The sequence below is a fragment of the Mycteria americana genome, chromosome 5 (genome assembly GCF_035582795.1).
Source record: "Mycteria americana isolate JAX WOST 10 ecotype Jacksonville Zoo and Gardens chromosome 5, USCA_MyAme_1.0, whole genome shotgun sequence".
In the NCBI taxonomy this organism is placed as follows: Eukaryota; Metazoa; Chordata; class Aves; order Ciconiiformes; family Ciconiidae; genus Mycteria; species Mycteria americana.
In genome coordinates this window covers 29,895,640-29,913,711 of record NC_134369.1, presented here as the reverse complement: position 1 = coordinate 29,913,711, position 18,072 = coordinate 29,895,640, and the positions used below count along the sequence as shown (strand labels likewise).

Sequence of the window (18,072 nt, the reverse complement as noted above, 5' to 3'; positions counted from 1 at the left end):
GTTTGCCCTTTTTAACTGTGGCTGTCCTTTGAATATAGATTAAAGTTGAGTTGCCAACAGTCACACTCAGCTCTTTCCTCCAGTGGGCTGGGATTTTTCTAATGGTGATGCAAGAAACTGCGAAGTAATTTGGGAATTTTAGCCCCATCAGCTTCTGGAGAAGATGAGCCCAGCAGGGCTGCTTCCAGCCATGTGAAGAGCTCTGCCTCTCCTACATCCCCACGACAAGGACCATTCCCAGACAAGCTCCCAGACAAGAACAGAAAGAGCCCTGTGGCTTACGACTTTTCTGCTAGTTTCTACTTTCATATGAACAAAGGATGATTCCTGATGCTCCTCGTATCTCCCTCTCCAGAGCACCAGGGTGGCAAAAAAATGGCAGAGGAGTGGTATGGACAGAAGGACATAGCTGTAAAAGACCTCCTTGGTCATCCTATTCAGTCTCTCCTCCCTGGGACAAGGGTGCTGTGCAGTGCCCTTCATTAATTTATTACCATTCACCTTCAAATTAGGGTCTTTCCCCCACAGCTGTAGTCCCAACAGCCCCTGGCATTAGGCACCTTCTGATTTCCAACTTAAATCTAACCAGAACGACTTTACACACGCATCTCCTCGGGCCATTTTGGCTCTTCAGCTTCACTAGCTCTTCTCCCTCTGAGGCGTCCCTCGGCTTGGCGAATGCTGCCCAGGCCGTCGCCCGCCGCGCCCTCCTCACAGCCGGGCTGCCATGTTGCCCACGGCCCATTCGTCAAGGCCAGGCTGCCATGTCACCACGCTCCCCCAGAGACCCTTCCCGCGAGGTCACTCATGGCAGGCGGCCGGGCTGGCGGGGCGAGGCCGCCGTGGCCCCGTTCGGGGGTGGCGGGGCGGGGCGGGGGCTGAAGCCGGGCAGGAGTGCACGCCTGGGCTGTTTTGGGCGCGGAACCTGGCGGCGTGGGGGCGTGTTCCCAGCCGGGGCGAGCGGCCGAGCAGCGCCAGGCCCTGAGCGCTGGGAGCGTCGGGCGCCTTGGAAACGGACGGAAGCCGGGAGGGAGCGGCGGCGGCGGCGGGAGGATGCTGAGCCCCGAGCGGCTCTCGCTGCCGGGGCCCGAGTACCTGGGTGAGGAGCGGGGCGGCGCGGCGCGGCGGGGCAGCGCCCCGAGGGCCCAGTCCCCTGGGTGTGCTGCGGCCCGGCATGGGGAGGGCTCGGTGGGGCCGGGGGTGGTTGCCGTGCGGCCCGGCCCGGCCTTCCCGGGGGCAGCGGCGAGCGGCCTCAGGCCCGCGGTGTGCCCCCCGGCTGGGCCGGGCCAAGACGGGTCGGAGCGACTCCGTGTCCGCCTTCTCGTCTCGGGAGGGGGCAGCACCGGGGGGTTACAGGTCGGTGTTGTAGGGCGCTGCTGCTCCGGGTGCTCACCTGAGGCGGGAGGGCTGCGAGGCCCTCTTGGGCGCAGGGAGCTCCCCTCCGGTGCCCTTAGATGTGGTTTCCCTGAAGGCAGCGCCGGCCTGAGGAAGGTGAGCTGCCGTCTCCTCTCCGTCTCATTGGCACTGTGTGAGTAGAGGCAAGCAACGTCCAGCTGCTCAATGGCAGACTGTAACCTCATTTAGCCCATTACCAACCTGTTTTGCTCACAGATCTATGTGAGCAACCTTATTTAATGCTTATTTCCCAGCATTGGAAGGGATGCTGTTCTTATGTTGGGAGATGGTTTGAATGTCAGCTTTTCTTCTGAATTAAGGTAATGTTGGTAATGTTTCCCACATAAAATGGAAATCTTATAAAGCAGCCGCTCCCTTGCAGACTGCATTCTTTTAAGCTGGCTCTAACAGTTTGTGTTACTGCTTGATGTTCCAAGAAACTAAGGAGCAAAGTGATTCGGTGTTAATGTGTCAAATAAAAATAATTAGGGTGGAATAAAGTCAATATGACTTCATTTAATTGCTAAAGAGGAGATGAATTACAAGTAGTAAGCATTTGGAATGTGTTCAAGACAGTATTTTTGAAGTGAAACTCTTCAGCCGTTACTTTCTAGGCCCAAGAAGCTGTTTGGTAATAACTATTATAAAGGTATACATAATTTATTGTGGTCTCTGGTAAGTCAAAATGAAACAAGACTGGAGAAACACTGCTGGCTTCCAGTAAATGGAAAACCTGTCTTGCAGGGAGGAGACTAAAAGAGCTTAGTTTGTTTAGCCTAGCAATAGTGTCAATGAGGAGGGATCCGACTGTTCTTTCAAAGCACATTGTAGCACTGAAGAGAGATGAAGTATTTAAGCAAAGGAGTGATCTAATTCGTCTTAGAGGAGAAGCTCTTTGTGCTATTGCTGCTAGGCTGCGGGTAGGGTGCATTGTGCATACCTATGTAACTGCAATGCTATTCCGTGTTAAGGAAACTCAAGGCAGAAATAAGAATTTGTTCAGGGTCATTCTCAGGAGACTCACTTTGCTGAAGTTCTTATTGCCGATTTAAATTCTGGAGCTAGTTCAGATATTTGAGAACAGTATTGCAGTGTGCCATGTAGATACACCCTTTGGTTTTGTACTACTCTATCACACTACATCAGCATTTTCAACCTACGCGTTAATAGAGAGACTCATAATTTTTCCAGAGTTGCTCTAGGCTGAAACTTGCAAAATTTCTTTTTTTTTTAATGAGCTAACTTGGTTTTAGGTTCATTTAATTGTTTTTAATGAAATAAGCACTTAACTTTTACTTGTGTGAAACTTGTCAGTAAGGATTGAATCACTCAAAACAATCTAGGAAGCAGACTAAAAATTCTTAAAGTGTAAGAATAAACCCATTTTCTGTTTCACATCTGAAGTTGAGAAATGAGACTTCTAAGAGATGTGCAAGCAGCTTTATTAAGCTACTTAAAGTGAGCCTCCTTTTATCTCTGTTCCACATGCTGATCTACATTCCCTTTTCATTTTGTAAAACTGTCTAAATTGTTCTGACACTGGGGTCAGAAAAAGACACACGTGTGAGCGTGTCAGGTTGAGCAGTAACTTGTATAAGAGCCTGTACTGTTCATCACTTAGTATATCCCCCTGTTTAGGTTGCAACAGCTGCTGTCTGTTAGAGGGGAGAAAGTGTCTGCTACATGATGGTATTATTAGCAGCTGTAAATGTTACCAATAACAATGGTTTCATCTTCGTGAGACTTTGTAACTTACCAAACTGCTCATAGATCCTACTGAATGAATTGTGTATTAGCGGTAGGTAAGTGGTTAAAAAAAAAAAAAAAAGAAACAAAACCCCCAAAACCCAATCTCTCCCCCCCCCGCCCCCCCAATAAACACACCTCCCTATATGTTTTTATAAGATACTTTTATGTTTTCTACATTGACCTGGCATTCTGAAATCACCATTCTTTGGATTTGTTCTATTACGTGCCTCAGAGTCTTGTTAATATAGTTGTCTGATGTGGGGCTGTAAGCAATTGTGATAAGTTTCACTTTCTGTAGTTTCATTCTGAAGTTGTGTTGCCCCAGGCTGCCACATAAGGTATTCTGTGAGTCTCCCAGATTGGGTGGCACAGTCTTTCCTGACCTGGAATGGGCAAGCTTCACCTAACCTCTTTTTCCCTTTTTCCTTTTTCAGTATCAAAAACAGGCCAACAAATAAAATGAGTGGCCAAAATAACATTACATGCTACTTGCTGCATTACTGTTTTCTTTTTTTCCTATTTGAGATGACTCTTCCACATCCAATCTGGATGCTAAGAGGGAAATAAAAGCAGTTGTGAGTTAAAATAGAAGTTCTGGAGAACAAGTCTTATGAGGAGCGGCTGAGGGAACTGGGATTGTTTAGTCTGGAGAAGTGGAGGCTGAGGGGAGACCTTATCCCTCTCTATAACTTCCTGAAAGGAGGTTGCAGTGAGGTGGGTGTCAGTCTCTTCTCCCAAGCAACTAGCGATAGGACAAGAGGAAATGGCCTCAAGTTGCGCCAGGGGAGGTGTGGATTGGATATTAGGAAAAATTACTTTACTGAAAGGGTCGTCAAGCATTGGAACAGGCTGCCCAGAGAGGTGGTGGAGTCGCCATCCCTGGAGGAGTTCAAAAAATGTGTAGATGTGGCACTTCAGGACATGGTTTAGTAGGCATGGAGGTGTTGGGTTGAGGGTTGGACTAGATGATCTTAGAGGTCTTTTCCAACCTTAATGATTCTATGATTCTAAGTGAACAGGGAGAGAATTAAGCATTCACTTAAGATGAAAAATAATTACAAAGCTTTGGTACAGCAGAGTTCCTGGAAAATAAAAATCAGGGCAACATGTCTCATGTCACAATGATTGTGAGATAGTAGGTAGAAGAGCAGAGATGACTTACACTCAGTGAATAGGAAAGGAGATGAGGTCTACAGAGTTGGCAGAAAGGATACAGTGAAGATGTTGTAACAAGCAGGACATTTTAAACAGCATTTTCACTGAATAAACAACACTTATTGTTTGGGATAGTGATGAAAATGTGTTTCTCATTTGATGGATGAGACTGGAACTACAGTAGGCAAAATGAGGCCTATTTGAGACACTTTTCCATGCCTTCCTCATTGTGGTTTAATAACTGGTGATTGCTCAATTATTTATAGCAGGCAATAGAGCACTTAGTGTATTGTTCTGCTCATGCAGCTGTCCTCTGAAGCTTCAAATTGTATTCCCTCCCCTCCCTTTCCTATTATGGAGAAAAAGCAGTAGATTATTGCAAATTTCTGAACTTTTATTTTTCTCTGGATTCTCCTCCCCTCCCCAACTCCAGGATATGCTTTCTTTTCTTCCTTTGCCAATGTAAGACATGTAAGAACACAAATACTCTATTAGGGAAGTGCCTTATCAGTAAAGCATGGGGCTATTAAGTGCCAGAAACACAGTTGTGTTTCCTCATCTCTCTCATAAGTAGTCTTGGGCTTCATGATTAGAAAGAACGTTCATGATATTGGTGCTTTTACAAAACTGAGTCGCTCCCAGCAGAGAATTTCCATTGTGTAGAGACTTTGCAGATACCTAAGGTTTACTCTTCTTCTGAACAGTCTTAGGAAATATTGAGTTGTAAAGTCCAAATGCAATCATTTTCTTTAACAGCATAATCAATGTATAGGTTACGCTGTTATCCAGACATCTCAGCTGTCACTGAATCTCCTCTTAGTCTAGATGTTTTATGAGCTTCTGTGAGGCACTCTGGCTGAAAGAGTTTATGGTCTAAAAAGAGAAGAGAATGCCTTTTTAAAATTTTATTTCTTTCTCTGTTGTACAGATAGGAGAACTATAATGTGGAAGATGAATGACTTCCCCACTGATGTGTAAGAGTTTGCTTGTAGAAATGTTAGATATGTTTGAGTCGTCTTAGACTCGGTCTAGTAGTTTCTCCAAAAGAGAGAGGGGAGGTTTCATCCCCAAACCTGTTGTTGTGCTACAGGACTTCCACCTTAACTTGAAAGGTAACAGGTGAAATCTGATCCTGATCTAGATAGATTTACAGAACTGGAGAGTACACAGTCCTTCTGCGTTTGAGTATGAATAGGTAGGGAACCATTAGGCTACCTAATGTCCTTATAACAAGCTAGAATGACAATTACTTCCACAATGTTAATAATACACTGCATAAATTCAGATTTTTTTTTTTCCTAAAAAAAAGATAGCTCAACAATTTTGCATTGGAGAGGCAGTGATTTCTAGCAGTTGTATGACATGGTCTGCTGGATGGACTTGGACAATTAAGTCAGTCTGTGTGCGGCCTCAGGAGTGCAAACTGAAGGAGTACAATGTTATGGTTTGTGATTAATATGCTGATTAATTGTTTGAAACAAATTTTCAGTTATGATCAAGATTAAATTATATACTGAAACATTTCTTAAATTTTTTGTTAAAAGTGGTTTTGAAACTGTGAACATACGAAATACGATATAGTTGTGCTGTGTGGCCACTTAGCACGTGTTCCTGAGTAACAGCGCATGTCTCACATCATAGTGTTATCTGTGGTATGACAGGGTCTGCTTGTACTTCATTACATGTTCTGTCCTTCAAAAAAAAATTTTTTTTTTTTGAGGGTTAATGAGAAATTACACTGTGAAACTGTGCAAAGCTGGAAGGAACTACAGCTGTACAGTGATTTAGCTTTTAGGTTGATTGTTTTGTTTACATACTTCTCTTGCGCAGGCCATTCCTTAGCGATATCTGAAAAGATTAAAAAGAGCATCCTGAAAGACCATTAATGCTGGAAAAACTTCCAGAGTTGACATGATTTTGTTCTTGCAGTTTGTATCCTTATTAGTTTCCTCTGCATCATTATTGTTTTGGTAATATTTGCATGAAATTGGTTTTATGTTACTATAGATGTGTCTTTCCAATGTGCGTAATACAGCAGTGCCTTAGTTAAGCTCCAATTTAGAATAAATACTGAAAGGGTATTTAGCTGTTACTTTATACACTCTTAGAGATTAGAAAATGCCAGAAATATTCCAAATACATTAAAGCTTGTTATGCCCTTGAACTTCTGATAACTGAAATGAATCATAATGTTAATTGCATTAAATAGTGTGTATTTTCGGCACTTCAGTTGAGGAGGAGGCAAATAATTAACAAAAGCTTGTCTTATTATCCAGGAATTCCCACTCCTGATTTTTCAACATATTCAGTTATGCCAGGAATGAACCAGCCATAAAAAAAAAAAAAAAAGGCTCTCTTATGTGCATACAGTAAAAATTGTTTTGGGAGACAGCTCATGTTCCAGAAGAAGTCATCTTTCATGAAGAGTTGAGCAATAATGTAGCAAGCTGATTTGATAATAATTTGATAAAGACTTACCCCTGCTGTAGGGCTCTGTTCTGCTGCTTCTTTAAACAAGGTATGTGATATGTGTTTTACTGTCCAATACCAATTTATTCCAGTCATACTCTTTCTGCACTTTGTTTGGTGCACTTTATTTTTCTTTTGCAGTATGTGCTGCTATTTTTATTGCATCTTCTGGCCATCCCACGTTTGCTATTCTTTCAAGTATGACATGCAGCATCACTTCTTGGTAAGTGAGCTGATATACTGATCTTCAGGTTTTCTCTGCCTTTAGAAAAGGCAAACTTGTTGAAAGAGAAGCTTCTTAATCAATGTAGTGTTAGGGAGATGCATCCAAGTTGTAAAACTGGGAAAGTAATGTGCAAAAATAGTATGGTTAACGTGATTGCGTTGCCAATATGTGCTGAAGTAGGTATCACATACCTGATGCAGCCAGTACTGTGGCACTTCCAAGGTCTTAATCCTCTCTGTTCCTGAGCACTGTTGATAATAAAAATATTACATATATGCAATATCATGACTTAAAGGTGTCATGTATTTCCTTCCTCTTCCTGAATTTCTGGCTTTGAGAATTTCAGTGCATATATTCTGTTTCATGCAGTGGTATTATTTGCATTAAATTTTCCTTTTCCTTCAGGTTTTTTCAAGTATCAATGCTTGTTCTTACAATATTTGTAATCAAACCTATGAATTAGAGGATTGTTTGTTCTCATAAGAAGATTGAAAAAAGTCATTCAGTGGCTTATAAAAGGACTATTTTTACTATTTTAAGTACACATGCAAAATTATTTGGTGCAGTTATGGCTAAATGGAATTAGTTGTGATTGTCTAATCTGTTGTAGTGAAGTCTGTAGAGATTGTGGATTGGCTGTAGATGCAATCCTCATTTTGCCTTTTACATATAAATACTTACAGGTTTATATGACCTGGTCTGGCAGTGGTTGAATGGAACAGTCACCATTTAGCCCTGAATTTGGTTCTGAGCCAAAAGTGCATTGATTCCAAAATTTGCTTTGAACCATGGGCATGTGAGTGATGGTGGGGTGTGAGCATGTGAATGTGGTAGTAGTACCATCAGAGGCCATTCTCCTAAGTGCTGCAGTAGCCAACTTTGAAAGAGCTGTGCTGTATATGTTGCCACTGATTGGACAGAGGCTCTAAGTGTAATATCGTTAGTGGTTTAGTGATAAGACTTAAGATACCCTGTGTGAAGGTATCTACTGAACATCAGGTCATGGGCTGCCAGAAGACTTCTCTGTGAACTTATGCTGTCAGATCTTTCTGTGAAAGCTGCCTGGTAGCAAAGCTTGCCTGACAGCGAAGAGTAGCGCCTACCAAATGACTGTGGCAGGCACAGTTACTTATCATTTCGGGTAGCTGCATGGGATTTCAGGGAAGAGTTTAGCAAATATGGGTTGCATGAACCATTAACTTGGAAGGTTTTTTACGAGTAGGGAGGAGAGCCTTTGTTGCAATAAACCATAAACAAATAAATGCTGAGGATGATGACCTGTTGTAATACCTCCTGCATGGAAGCTGCAGTATACTGGAATTCTATCAGGAAGAAAATCAGTAGAGACAGCAAGCTGTAATAGCACAGTTGCATGAGCATTTGAGCTTTACATTCTGAATTGGACTTGCTGCCTTATTATTGCAAGGTGAACCTCAAAAATATGAGCAACATGTATACCAATACACCATTTAAGGTTGGACCAGATGATCTTTGAGGTCCTTTCCAACCTGGTATTCTATGATTATCTCCCTGAATTTTCAGAGAGATTGAAACTGTTAAAAACATATGAATCATCCCATTTATTTTGCACAGGACCCCATGGATTTTTAACTCTGCTTGCATAAATAGTTAACATTCCAGTATGATTCCAGTGTTTGTTATGGAAACTACCATTTGTATAAATTATGGAACTATTTTGCTATAACCAGACTCCTGCCACTTTAGTTTGCCTCTCTGGCCTGCTAGAACCTGCCTGCAAATTAAATTTTATTCTGTGACTTTTCTGTGAAGGGTAGAGTTGGTTGGGTTATAAAATGTACTACTTGTACCATTCCATGGAACTGGGCAGCCAGCGAACAGGAAACCAGAGCTGGAATTTGGTTTGGCATGAGCTGTGCTACCTGGAAAACAGCACAGCAGCCGAAGAGCCAGAGACACTTCTCAAGGAGATTGCAAGTGCTATTATTTTCTTTCAGCCTCTCCGCTCACCAATTTCTTCCCTTCCCCCTGCCTCTACCTATTTTCTGGGCAATAGGGAGACAGGTTTTTTGCCAGGATCCTTAGGCCATGCAACAAAAAGCTTAACAGAAATATCCTTTTAGCAGCGACTGTATTCAACACTGACCCATATATATTTGTGTACATTTTAAAGTGTGACAGAAACGTCTGAAATTCTGTGTTGAAAGTTAGTTTATTCTCCAGGAGCAGACTCAAAGGTATTTGTTATAGAGGTCAGCCCCATTGTGCTGTGTAGCATTGTGGGACCATGCTTGTCTGTTCCTGTAGGCTTTTCGGGGAGAGGTTAATGACCCTAAAGAAGCAAAATAACAAAAATATGTTTCATTGATAGGGGCTATCCTACAAAAGGAGGAGTGTATACTTCCCCACAAAGTTTTGAAAATGGTTTTGCAGTTGAGCAGAAGTTTACTGCAGGCTGAGATGAGTGGCAGCCTGTCTGCTAGTACCGTTTCCTGGCTTAATCTGGTACCACTGACAGCTCAAGAGGGGCCTGGGAAGACGGTTCTGAGTGCAAGATGGGCTGCATAATGAAGAAGGAGGAAGGATGGGCTGAAAGTAAGTTAACCTGGTTGCTGTTATCTTGAGCTTTTGACTGAGCTGCACGACTCATTCCTCCCTCAGGGGACACAGGTGCGCAGAGTTATTTTTCTTTAATCACTCACATAAATTAAATTTATTCCTTTGCATTAAAATAATTAAATAAAGCTACGCCCTGTATCTTTTAGTGCCAGATAATATCTTTGAACCTTTGGCTCACCATTTTGCTATCAGCTGCAAGGTATTTTCCAGGGTGTGCTTAACCAATTTTACCATTGTCCTGAAAAGTGTTCTAGGCAGAGAAATCCCCTGATAGCAATCAATGTTCATACATACTTTTAATCACTGTATCCACTGGGAATAATAATTTCCGGGCCTCTCTTGAAGTCCACCTGCCCCACACCAAGATGAAAGGGACTTCCATGCTGTGTATCAAGTGGCGCAGGCTTGATGCTTACCAGGATATTAAGCACAAATTAAAATGGTTTGAAGAATATTGATGTGGGTCTGAGGCTGGCCAGTTGCTGGTGAGGGGATGATGCTGCCAAGTGTGGAGCAGATTGGCAAGGAGCAAGAACAGCCTTTGCCTTTCCTATATCCCCTAAGGGTTTTCTCCTGCTCTTTTTAGGACACGACACTACTTGCAAAGGTGCAGCAGCATACGTGTTTAGGATGGAGGTGTGTGCTTTGGGAACAGGGTTTGTGTGCTTTCCAGGTTAGGAACAATTTTCCTGGGTTCGTTGTGACTTGTCTTCTGATTGTTGAACTTGTAGATTTGGAAAGTCTACTGCTTGGTAGCTGGCGCATCACCCCAGACTCAGCTCTTTGTTGCTCCAACTTGGTTTCTAGCCAAAAACATCAAAGGGGCTCAGTGGCAAATCTGTGCTGCTTCCTCCCTGGCAAATGCTTGATTTGTACAGAGTCTGCCCCCTGTAGAAGCAGCAAAATGGTTTGTGTTGTACCCAACTATCTTTACTTAGAAGTCTTATAAGTGAGTGGCATTCTGTGGTTGGGTACTGGCAGATCCATCACTTCTGAAATTTCCTTATGTTTGGTTTAGGCAGTTATTTGAGACTGACTGTTGAGCAATATAAATCTCTCTTGGCATTGAGACCTGTTCCCCACCTGCCACTCCAAGAACATTCACTGATGCTTGTATGGAAACAGATGTACTTTTATTTGCACCTTTAGGAAAAAAACTTTACAGAACAACCTTAGAGCTACTTGGCTTTGGTAAGGAGGGAAGGGCAGGGAACACCTAAAGCTCTGGAACAGCCCTGTAGATACAGCATTGACCATCTGTATATGAAAAATGGCTGTGACTCAGAACAGAGATCAGGAACTCCTCTTGAGTAAGCATTTTCCAGTGAGGCAGTCTCACAACTCCTTCTCCTCTTCCTTCACTTCCAGAATCTTAGGGGGTTTTAAAAAAGGGTCAGCCCTGTTAATGACTAACTCTGTGTAGCCAGGAAAGAAAGAAGGATTTAAGTCAAGAATTTTACTATCCATATCTGGGAGAATGAAACTTCTACTCTCTGAGGGAGCAAGTGCTTGTTGGCTTGGTGTGTAAGGCACACAACTAGGCTAGTCTGGCTCTGGGCTTTGCAGGCCCCTTGTATTCTAATTTCTGTCTCTTACTGTCTTTTATTTGCAGCTCAAAGACATGTCCTCACGTACATGGAGGATGCAGTGAGCCAGCTGCTGGAGAACAGAGAAGATATTAGTCAGTATGGCATTGCCAGGTTCTTCACTGAATAGTAAGTACATCAGGATGCTGCCAATACGGCCAGCCTGAGGGGGGCTTTTGGAAACAGGCAGGGTACATGGAGAATGGAGCTGGACACATGCTGATTATGTTGTGAATGCTGTATTTCACTGGGTTAGCCAAGGGCTGCCTGAGCATGTTTCGGAAACGTGCATGGGTTTCGTACAGTTCAGTATCTCTCCTATTGCAAACGTTCATGTGAAGCAGTCACTTTGGGGAACAGAGCTTTTAAAAGCATATAGAAAACCAAATTCTGCTTGCCTTAATCAGGGCTGATAGTGTCAAAAGCAGAGACTGCTTCTGGTTTCAGCAGCACTCATTCTTCCTTTTTCTGAGTATGAATTTGAACTGTTTTGTCTCCTTGTGTGATTGTTGTCCTGTTGAATGCTTTAATAGAATGCCTCTTCCTCCCTTACAACCTGCATAAGTCCTTAAATAATGAACATAATAATTAGCACAGATAATCTCTTCCTGCTAATTTGGAAAGACTTTTTTGGAGGACCAAGTGTGTGCTGGTCTTCAGTGTTGTTGATGTTGACTCAGCTGATTGCTGTATGTTTTGCCAGCTTGATGGTGTCTTGCACAATGTCTAAAACTCTTCCAGGCAGCTTGTTAAAGATCTTTTGGTAATGTGTGTTCTTGCAGTGGTTATATGTTTTTGTCTTTTGATGCCCGTTTGAAAATCTTTCCTTGCTTGCTTCCGTTCCTGTTATCTTTTTCTGAGGCAAATCAATGTGCAGAGTATTTCACAACAATCTCTGTACTACAGCAGTGGAAGAGGATCTCAAAGCATAGCAGTAGCTTGCTTTCTCAGTTGACCACAGTTTCAGGTTTTTTTGTGGGTTTTTTTGGCTTTGTTTTTTTCTGCACATCAGTGTCCATCTAATCTCCAAATGAGATATAAGTTGCTAGTTTGACTGATTGGACAACTTGCATTATATTTGCTTGCCCGATGCACATTTTCAACTTTTAAACAACTGAGATTCTCACTGGTAAATGAGTAACTAAGATAAATACAGCAGCAAGTCTGAGGGGAAATTCTGAAAGCTTGGGGTTTTTTTGGGGTTTGGTTTTTTTTTTTTTTTTTTGAGATAGGGTAACAAGCCGTTCAAGACTAGTGTAGTTTTGACCATCTTGGCAGAGGAAGTAAGATACGGGCCATCTTACTACATCTGTTTATATAACAGATCTTTTAGGTAGATGGCATTGTAACAAGAAAATATGGTTTCTTGGTAGTACCTTATCTTTTTTGCTCTCAAAAAAGTACTTCTAACTTTCACTTGGAGTGAATCATCCATGTTGCAAAATCTGGAAGACCCATGCAAAACAGTATAAAGGTGATTTTGCTAGAAAAATCAAGCAGCTTATCAAGGCTGTTTAGTTTTAGTGTTAACCTGTCTCTGTAGCTTAGTGTAACTAGAATGAATACTGATTTTAAAAGACCTCAGAAATCTATTTTAGAAGCAAATAATATGTGGTACTACGTGGATTTTATAAGGAGATTGATTTTTTTTGTTGTTTATAAAGTAGCTTAAACTCTCAAAATGCATTTCCTCTTTGTAGACTACCAAAGTTAAAATAATGCATAGTATCAGGAATGAAACTCTTACTATACAAACCAATGAACAGTATACTTCCATGTTCTGAGCAAGTTGCAGTGGTCACTGTTAAGTGAGGGTTGTGGAGAATTAATCACAGAGAGTAGGTTTTGGGGACAAATGAGGGTACAACCTGTGCACTTGATGTGATTGGGAATCATGATACTCCATCTGATATAGGTGAGTTTCCACAGAAGGTAATGCTGAGGTTAGTCAGCTGAACAAATAGTCAGTAAACAAGAGCTTAAGAAAGATAAAGAGCATGACTACAATGACCTCCACCCACCAACAGGATTTCTTTACCAGGGTTGAAGGCAAGGTGGCTCTGAAATACCCAGCTGAAATCTTCGTTCAGGCATTTCTCCAGATCCTATTTGATTTGCACCTGCTTTCAAGCTGACACCTCAGGGCCTTTTCTAAACTTCTGATCATATATACTTAAAAAAATTAAATGATGAGCAAAGAGGTCTGCCACACTTTTTGAAACTGCTCATATTGCTTCTCTATAGTATTTCTTCATCATGACATGATAACCACCTGCTTTTCACTTCATATTCCTCTTCTACTTTTGAAAGAATAAATAGTAATTCAAGATCATTATAAAAAACAAAACTGTCACCATAGAGCACAACCCTCTGATTGAGTTAGGTGCTGGAGATCATGATTTTCCTATCTATTTTCAAAGTAAGATGTGAATTTCTACAATGGCTTTTTGTTCACACTGAGTGTTCTGTGGAGCTTCTTGTTTCTTGAAAGACAAGGAAAGGCTGCATGTTTGTTTTTTCTGTGACTAATATAGAACTAGTAATTATTTTTTTTTCCCCTTTTGTTTTTTCTTTTTTTCTTTCATAGTATGTCTGGAGTTTAGCAGATCAAACTGTGTCCCTGTACCAAAGCACAAACAGGCTTAGTAATTTTGAGAGCTGTGAAACTCTTAAGATTTGAAATGTGGGATTCTTTAAAGAAAGTGGAGAATAAATGGTTGGCAATATGGGTGTAGGTAGACTCAGAATACGAAGTTTCCTGTTACGAAAGTGTCATACATTCTGGCTCCCAGGGCTCGGTGGTGAGCCCTCACTGCCCAATAGATTTCTGGTCATCCACGCAACTATCAACATTTGTTCAGGCTGTGCTTTGAAGGCTACACTGGCTTTGTATTGCTCTGCCAAGCAAATAAGCTTGATCTTGATTTTCATCTCTAGTCTCAGTATCTTCGAACTCAGAGATAGCTTGTGAGATTCCAGAAGGTTTGTGTGCACTCTCCCAGTGTTTTCCTTGTTCCAGGTTATTCTAAGTGAGAGGATTGGCATGTGCATATTTTGAAATATGCTGCAATGATTTGAGGTGAAGGGACATGGTATTAGGGTGTCCAGTTTTTCACATTGTGCTTTCCCTATTTATGCTCACTTAAAATTAGAGACCAAGCCTAGGGTTTAGAAAGCTAGCAGGTAGGCAGGTGTCTTTTTTTTTTTTTTTTTCTTAAGCATGTATGGGATAAAATAACGACTTTGTAATTTTTCAGAAATAATGAAGTTAGTGTGTCAAGGACGGGTGTTAGATATTCTCCAAACTCTTCTCAGAGGGCACACTTCTCAACAGAGTGGTGTTCCATGGACCTCTCTTGCTGGATGCACCACTGAGGAGCAATCATGGCCTTTCCATCATGCATTGCAATGCCCCACCTCACCATGAGTCACTTCAAATCTTTGTGCCAGTTACAACAACTATTTTTATGGCTAATTAAGAAAATTTTGTTGGGGTTTAGCTTACCTAAGTGAAATTTCAGAGCTGAAAACTATGTGGTCATGTAGCTCTGTATGGATCAAGCAGTAAGTGTTTTGCAGGCAATGAGTGTTTCTAGTTGTTTCTAGGAAATGAAATTGGTTGTGTATTTCACTGCTATCCACAGCCTAGCACTGGGATTGCTGATTGCAGAGGGCTGACCTTCATCTCTACAGTTCTCCTTCCAGAATATTTTTAGTCTTCAAGGATATTTTTTCTCCCACTTTATTCCATTGTTCATTTGTCCCAATCATGTGGACATCTGCTTTCAATCTTGAGAGTTCCTTGAGGCTCCCCTGATCTGACTCACTCCTGACTCTTACAGGAATAGGGATCAATCACCCTTCTGCCAATTAATCCACATCATTTTAGCTAAATGAGTAAAATTATGCCTCTCTTAGGGCTAGTCTTGATTTTATAGATATGCTGAAATGCTACTGGTATTTGTTCATTACAAACTCAAGAAATCTCTGCTCTGCTTTTGAATCTCCATGAAATGCAGACTCTTGAAAGCCCTCTGTGTAATTATACACTAATGCTGCCTTACTTCTTCCAGCCTAACTTCTGTGCCAACATATCTTAAAGGGACATGTTCCTCCTATACATTATTTATCATCCTGTTTTCTTGATCTTTCCTGTACTAAAGAAAAACAGGGCCCCCATGCTAATGCATTTTATCACGCAGAGGGAATGTGCGTAGCATCCCACTTTATATTTTCTGGGATCTTAAAGGGAGCCTGTGTGGCTTTTTTCACTTCAGCTGGAAGAAGCAAAAAAAATTTTGACCAAGAGACTTCCTACTAGTAATTTTTGCTTTTCTTCTGGGCTAACCCTTTGCTTGAAACTTGCTCTTGCAGCTTGCAAGTAGATGTGCTACTCTGTTCAAGACTCTCTGGAAAGCTCAGAAATATTAACCAGTGATAACTTACCTTGGACAGGAAACTCTTCTTCCTATCACTTTTACAATTTGTTTGACAAACCAAACACAAGTGAACTGGAGACACAGGAAAAGGCATTTTTTTGTCTATGCTCTTCTCCCAAAACACTTCTTGTTTTCTTTTGTTTCTGGTGAAATGTCTCCCTGACCACCTGCCAGCTGGAGCATGGTTGAGAAAGACATCTTGCTTTTAGCTTGCAGATGCATCACTACTTCCATTGGGTTCTGCAAACTGATGTCTGAGATTCCCTTTTTCTGTAAAGGATGTTTCTGCTGGCGCTAATTTGAAATGCCCCTGCTGGATCTTGTGTGACGGTTTGGTAATATTTATCTGAGAAGGTCTCTGTTATGTGTGTGTTTGGAGGGGTCGGGGGTCGGATACTGCTTTTAGATCTGTTGTGTGCCTGGCATTCAAAATAATAGGTTTGTGCTGTGTAGAGCCCTGTTTTACACAAAGGAACATTTGCTTTGGTCAGAGTAACAGGACTGCCAATGCTATATAGTTTGAGATCCTTGGATAGGAAGATGTTATCACGGTAAGAAGTATCAGCTTCTAGGAATGAAAGCACCTCAGTTTCTCCTGCTGTCTGTATTGGCTGGAACAATTTGTTCAACTCATTCCTTAGGGACAAATAGGATACAGCTCTCTTGGCTTTCTCTGGCAATAGCAATGACACAGGCTTTGGTATCAGAAAAAATTTTGGCTTGTTCAGTACTGTGCTGCTATAAAACATTACCTAAATAAATCTGTAGAGTAAACAATGTTCTCCTCTTTAAAATAGTCTCAGTATCCTTGGGGGGGGGGGGGGGGGGGGTTGGGGGCAGGGGGGAAGGGCTGGGAATGGGACAGATGGGATGCCCATGAGAAATAAGTCACTCACTGAAGACAACTTTAATTGGCAACTGGAAATAAGCTGAATTATCTGCTTATAAAGAGGAGAGATTCCTAGAGCTAGCTTAGAGCCATCAATTTTTTTTTTTTTTTTTTTTTGCATCTCTGTGTATGTAGGCCTTATCGTCATCATCTTGCTGTCATCTGCTCTGCATCTTTCCCCTTTTCACAGTAACTTGTTCTGTCTTGTTTGCAAGGATAGTATAAGCTCTTCAAGACAGAAGTGATATTGTACTGCATGTACTTTACAGCATCTAGCATTGTAGAACGTTGTCTCTGTGATTTGTAGAATTGTAGTATAAACAGCAAAAATAGTAGTGAGAAGCTCCTTAGGGCTTTGACAGGTCGTGCCAGATTCCTTTTCTGAAATATGGAGCCATACATTAGAATTTCTCATTAAGACTGTTTGGGGGAGGGACATTGGTTGTTGGGTATTTTTTTTAGTGTTAGTTCTGTGTGTTTTGAGCAAATCAGTAGCCTCTGGAGGTAACAATACTTTCAGATTCTTACATAAAATGTTGATATTCTCTCTGATATGATCTTATGAGCAATTACAAAAATAATATTTTATGTGTTCCTCAAATACTCTCAGGATTCCTACATGTCTTCTGCTCTGGAGAGAAAAAGACAAAATTATCACACTCAATGCGAGACTGCATTGAGCCATGCTGTTGTGGTTTAACCCCAGCCAGCAACTAAGCCCCGCGCAGCCTCTTGCTCACTCCCCCTCCAGTGGGATGGGGGAGAGAATTGGAAGAGTAAAAGTCAGAAAACTAATGGGTTGAGATAAAATCACTTTAATAGGTAAAGCAAAAGCCGCGCACGCAAGCAAAGCAAGGAATTAATTCACTACTTCCCATCGGCAGGCAGGTGTTCAGCCATCTCCAGGAAAGCAGGGCTCCATCACACGTAACGGTTACTTGGGAAGACAAAACACCATCACTCCAAATGTCCCCCCCTTCCTTCTTCTTCCCCCAGCTTTATATACTGAGCATGACATCATATGGTATGGAACATCCCTTTGGTCAGTTGGGGCCAGCTGTCCCAGCTGTGTCCCCTCCCAGCTTCTTGTGCACCTGGCAGAGCATGGGAAGCTGAAAAGTCCTTGACTATTATAAACATTACTTAGCAACAACTAAAACATCAGTGTGTTATCAACATTATTCTCATACTAAATTCAAAACACAGCACTGTATTAGCTACTAGGAAGAAAATAAGTATCTCAGCCGAAACCAGGACACATGCAATCGGTATGAAGCTGCTGGTGTCAATGGCCTAGCTGTGAAGCAGCCCTTTGGGCTGAAAATCTCAGCTGGAACAATGTGCTTGATGGTTCCTGACAGGCTCTTACTTGGGATTCCTTGATCCCTAGGGCACTGCATAAGAGTACTGTCTGCCTCTCCTTTGCTCTTCAGTTATCAGTGGAAAGAGAATGAATATATGCACTCAGACACAGCACTTGTGCCAGGAGCTCTGAGGAGTAGATTTTGCAGCTAATGTGAATAAGTTGCTATGAGAGACATTTTCAAAGTCTCTCTCTCCACAGAG

General features: G+C 41.9%; 1 protein-coding gene across 2 annotated transcripts in view; it reads left to right on the top strand.

Moving 5' to 3' along the window:
- The first annotated feature begins 944 nt into the window (after window positions 1-944).
- CSTPP1 (centriolar satellite-associated tubulin polyglutamylase complex regulator 1) overlaps window positions 945-18,072 on the top strand; it is an 87,866-nt gene continuing 70,738 nt past the window's right edge. Inside the window, exons 1-3 of one of the 2 annotated variants that reach the window (XM_075502656.1) lie at window positions 6,662-6,817; window positions 6,910-6,991; window positions 11,205-11,307. In XM_075502656.1, the coding sequence (XP_075358771.1) occupies window positions 11,228-11,307 (80 nt within the window). In that variant the 5' untranslated portion in view covers window positions 6,662-6,817; window positions 6,910-6,991; window positions 11,205-11,227. Of the gene's footprint in view, window positions 1,100-6,661; window positions 6,818-6,909; window positions 6,992-11,204; window positions 11,308-18,072 lie in introns of those variants that run through there. The other variant, XM_075502655.1, reaches the window with a different exon arrangement.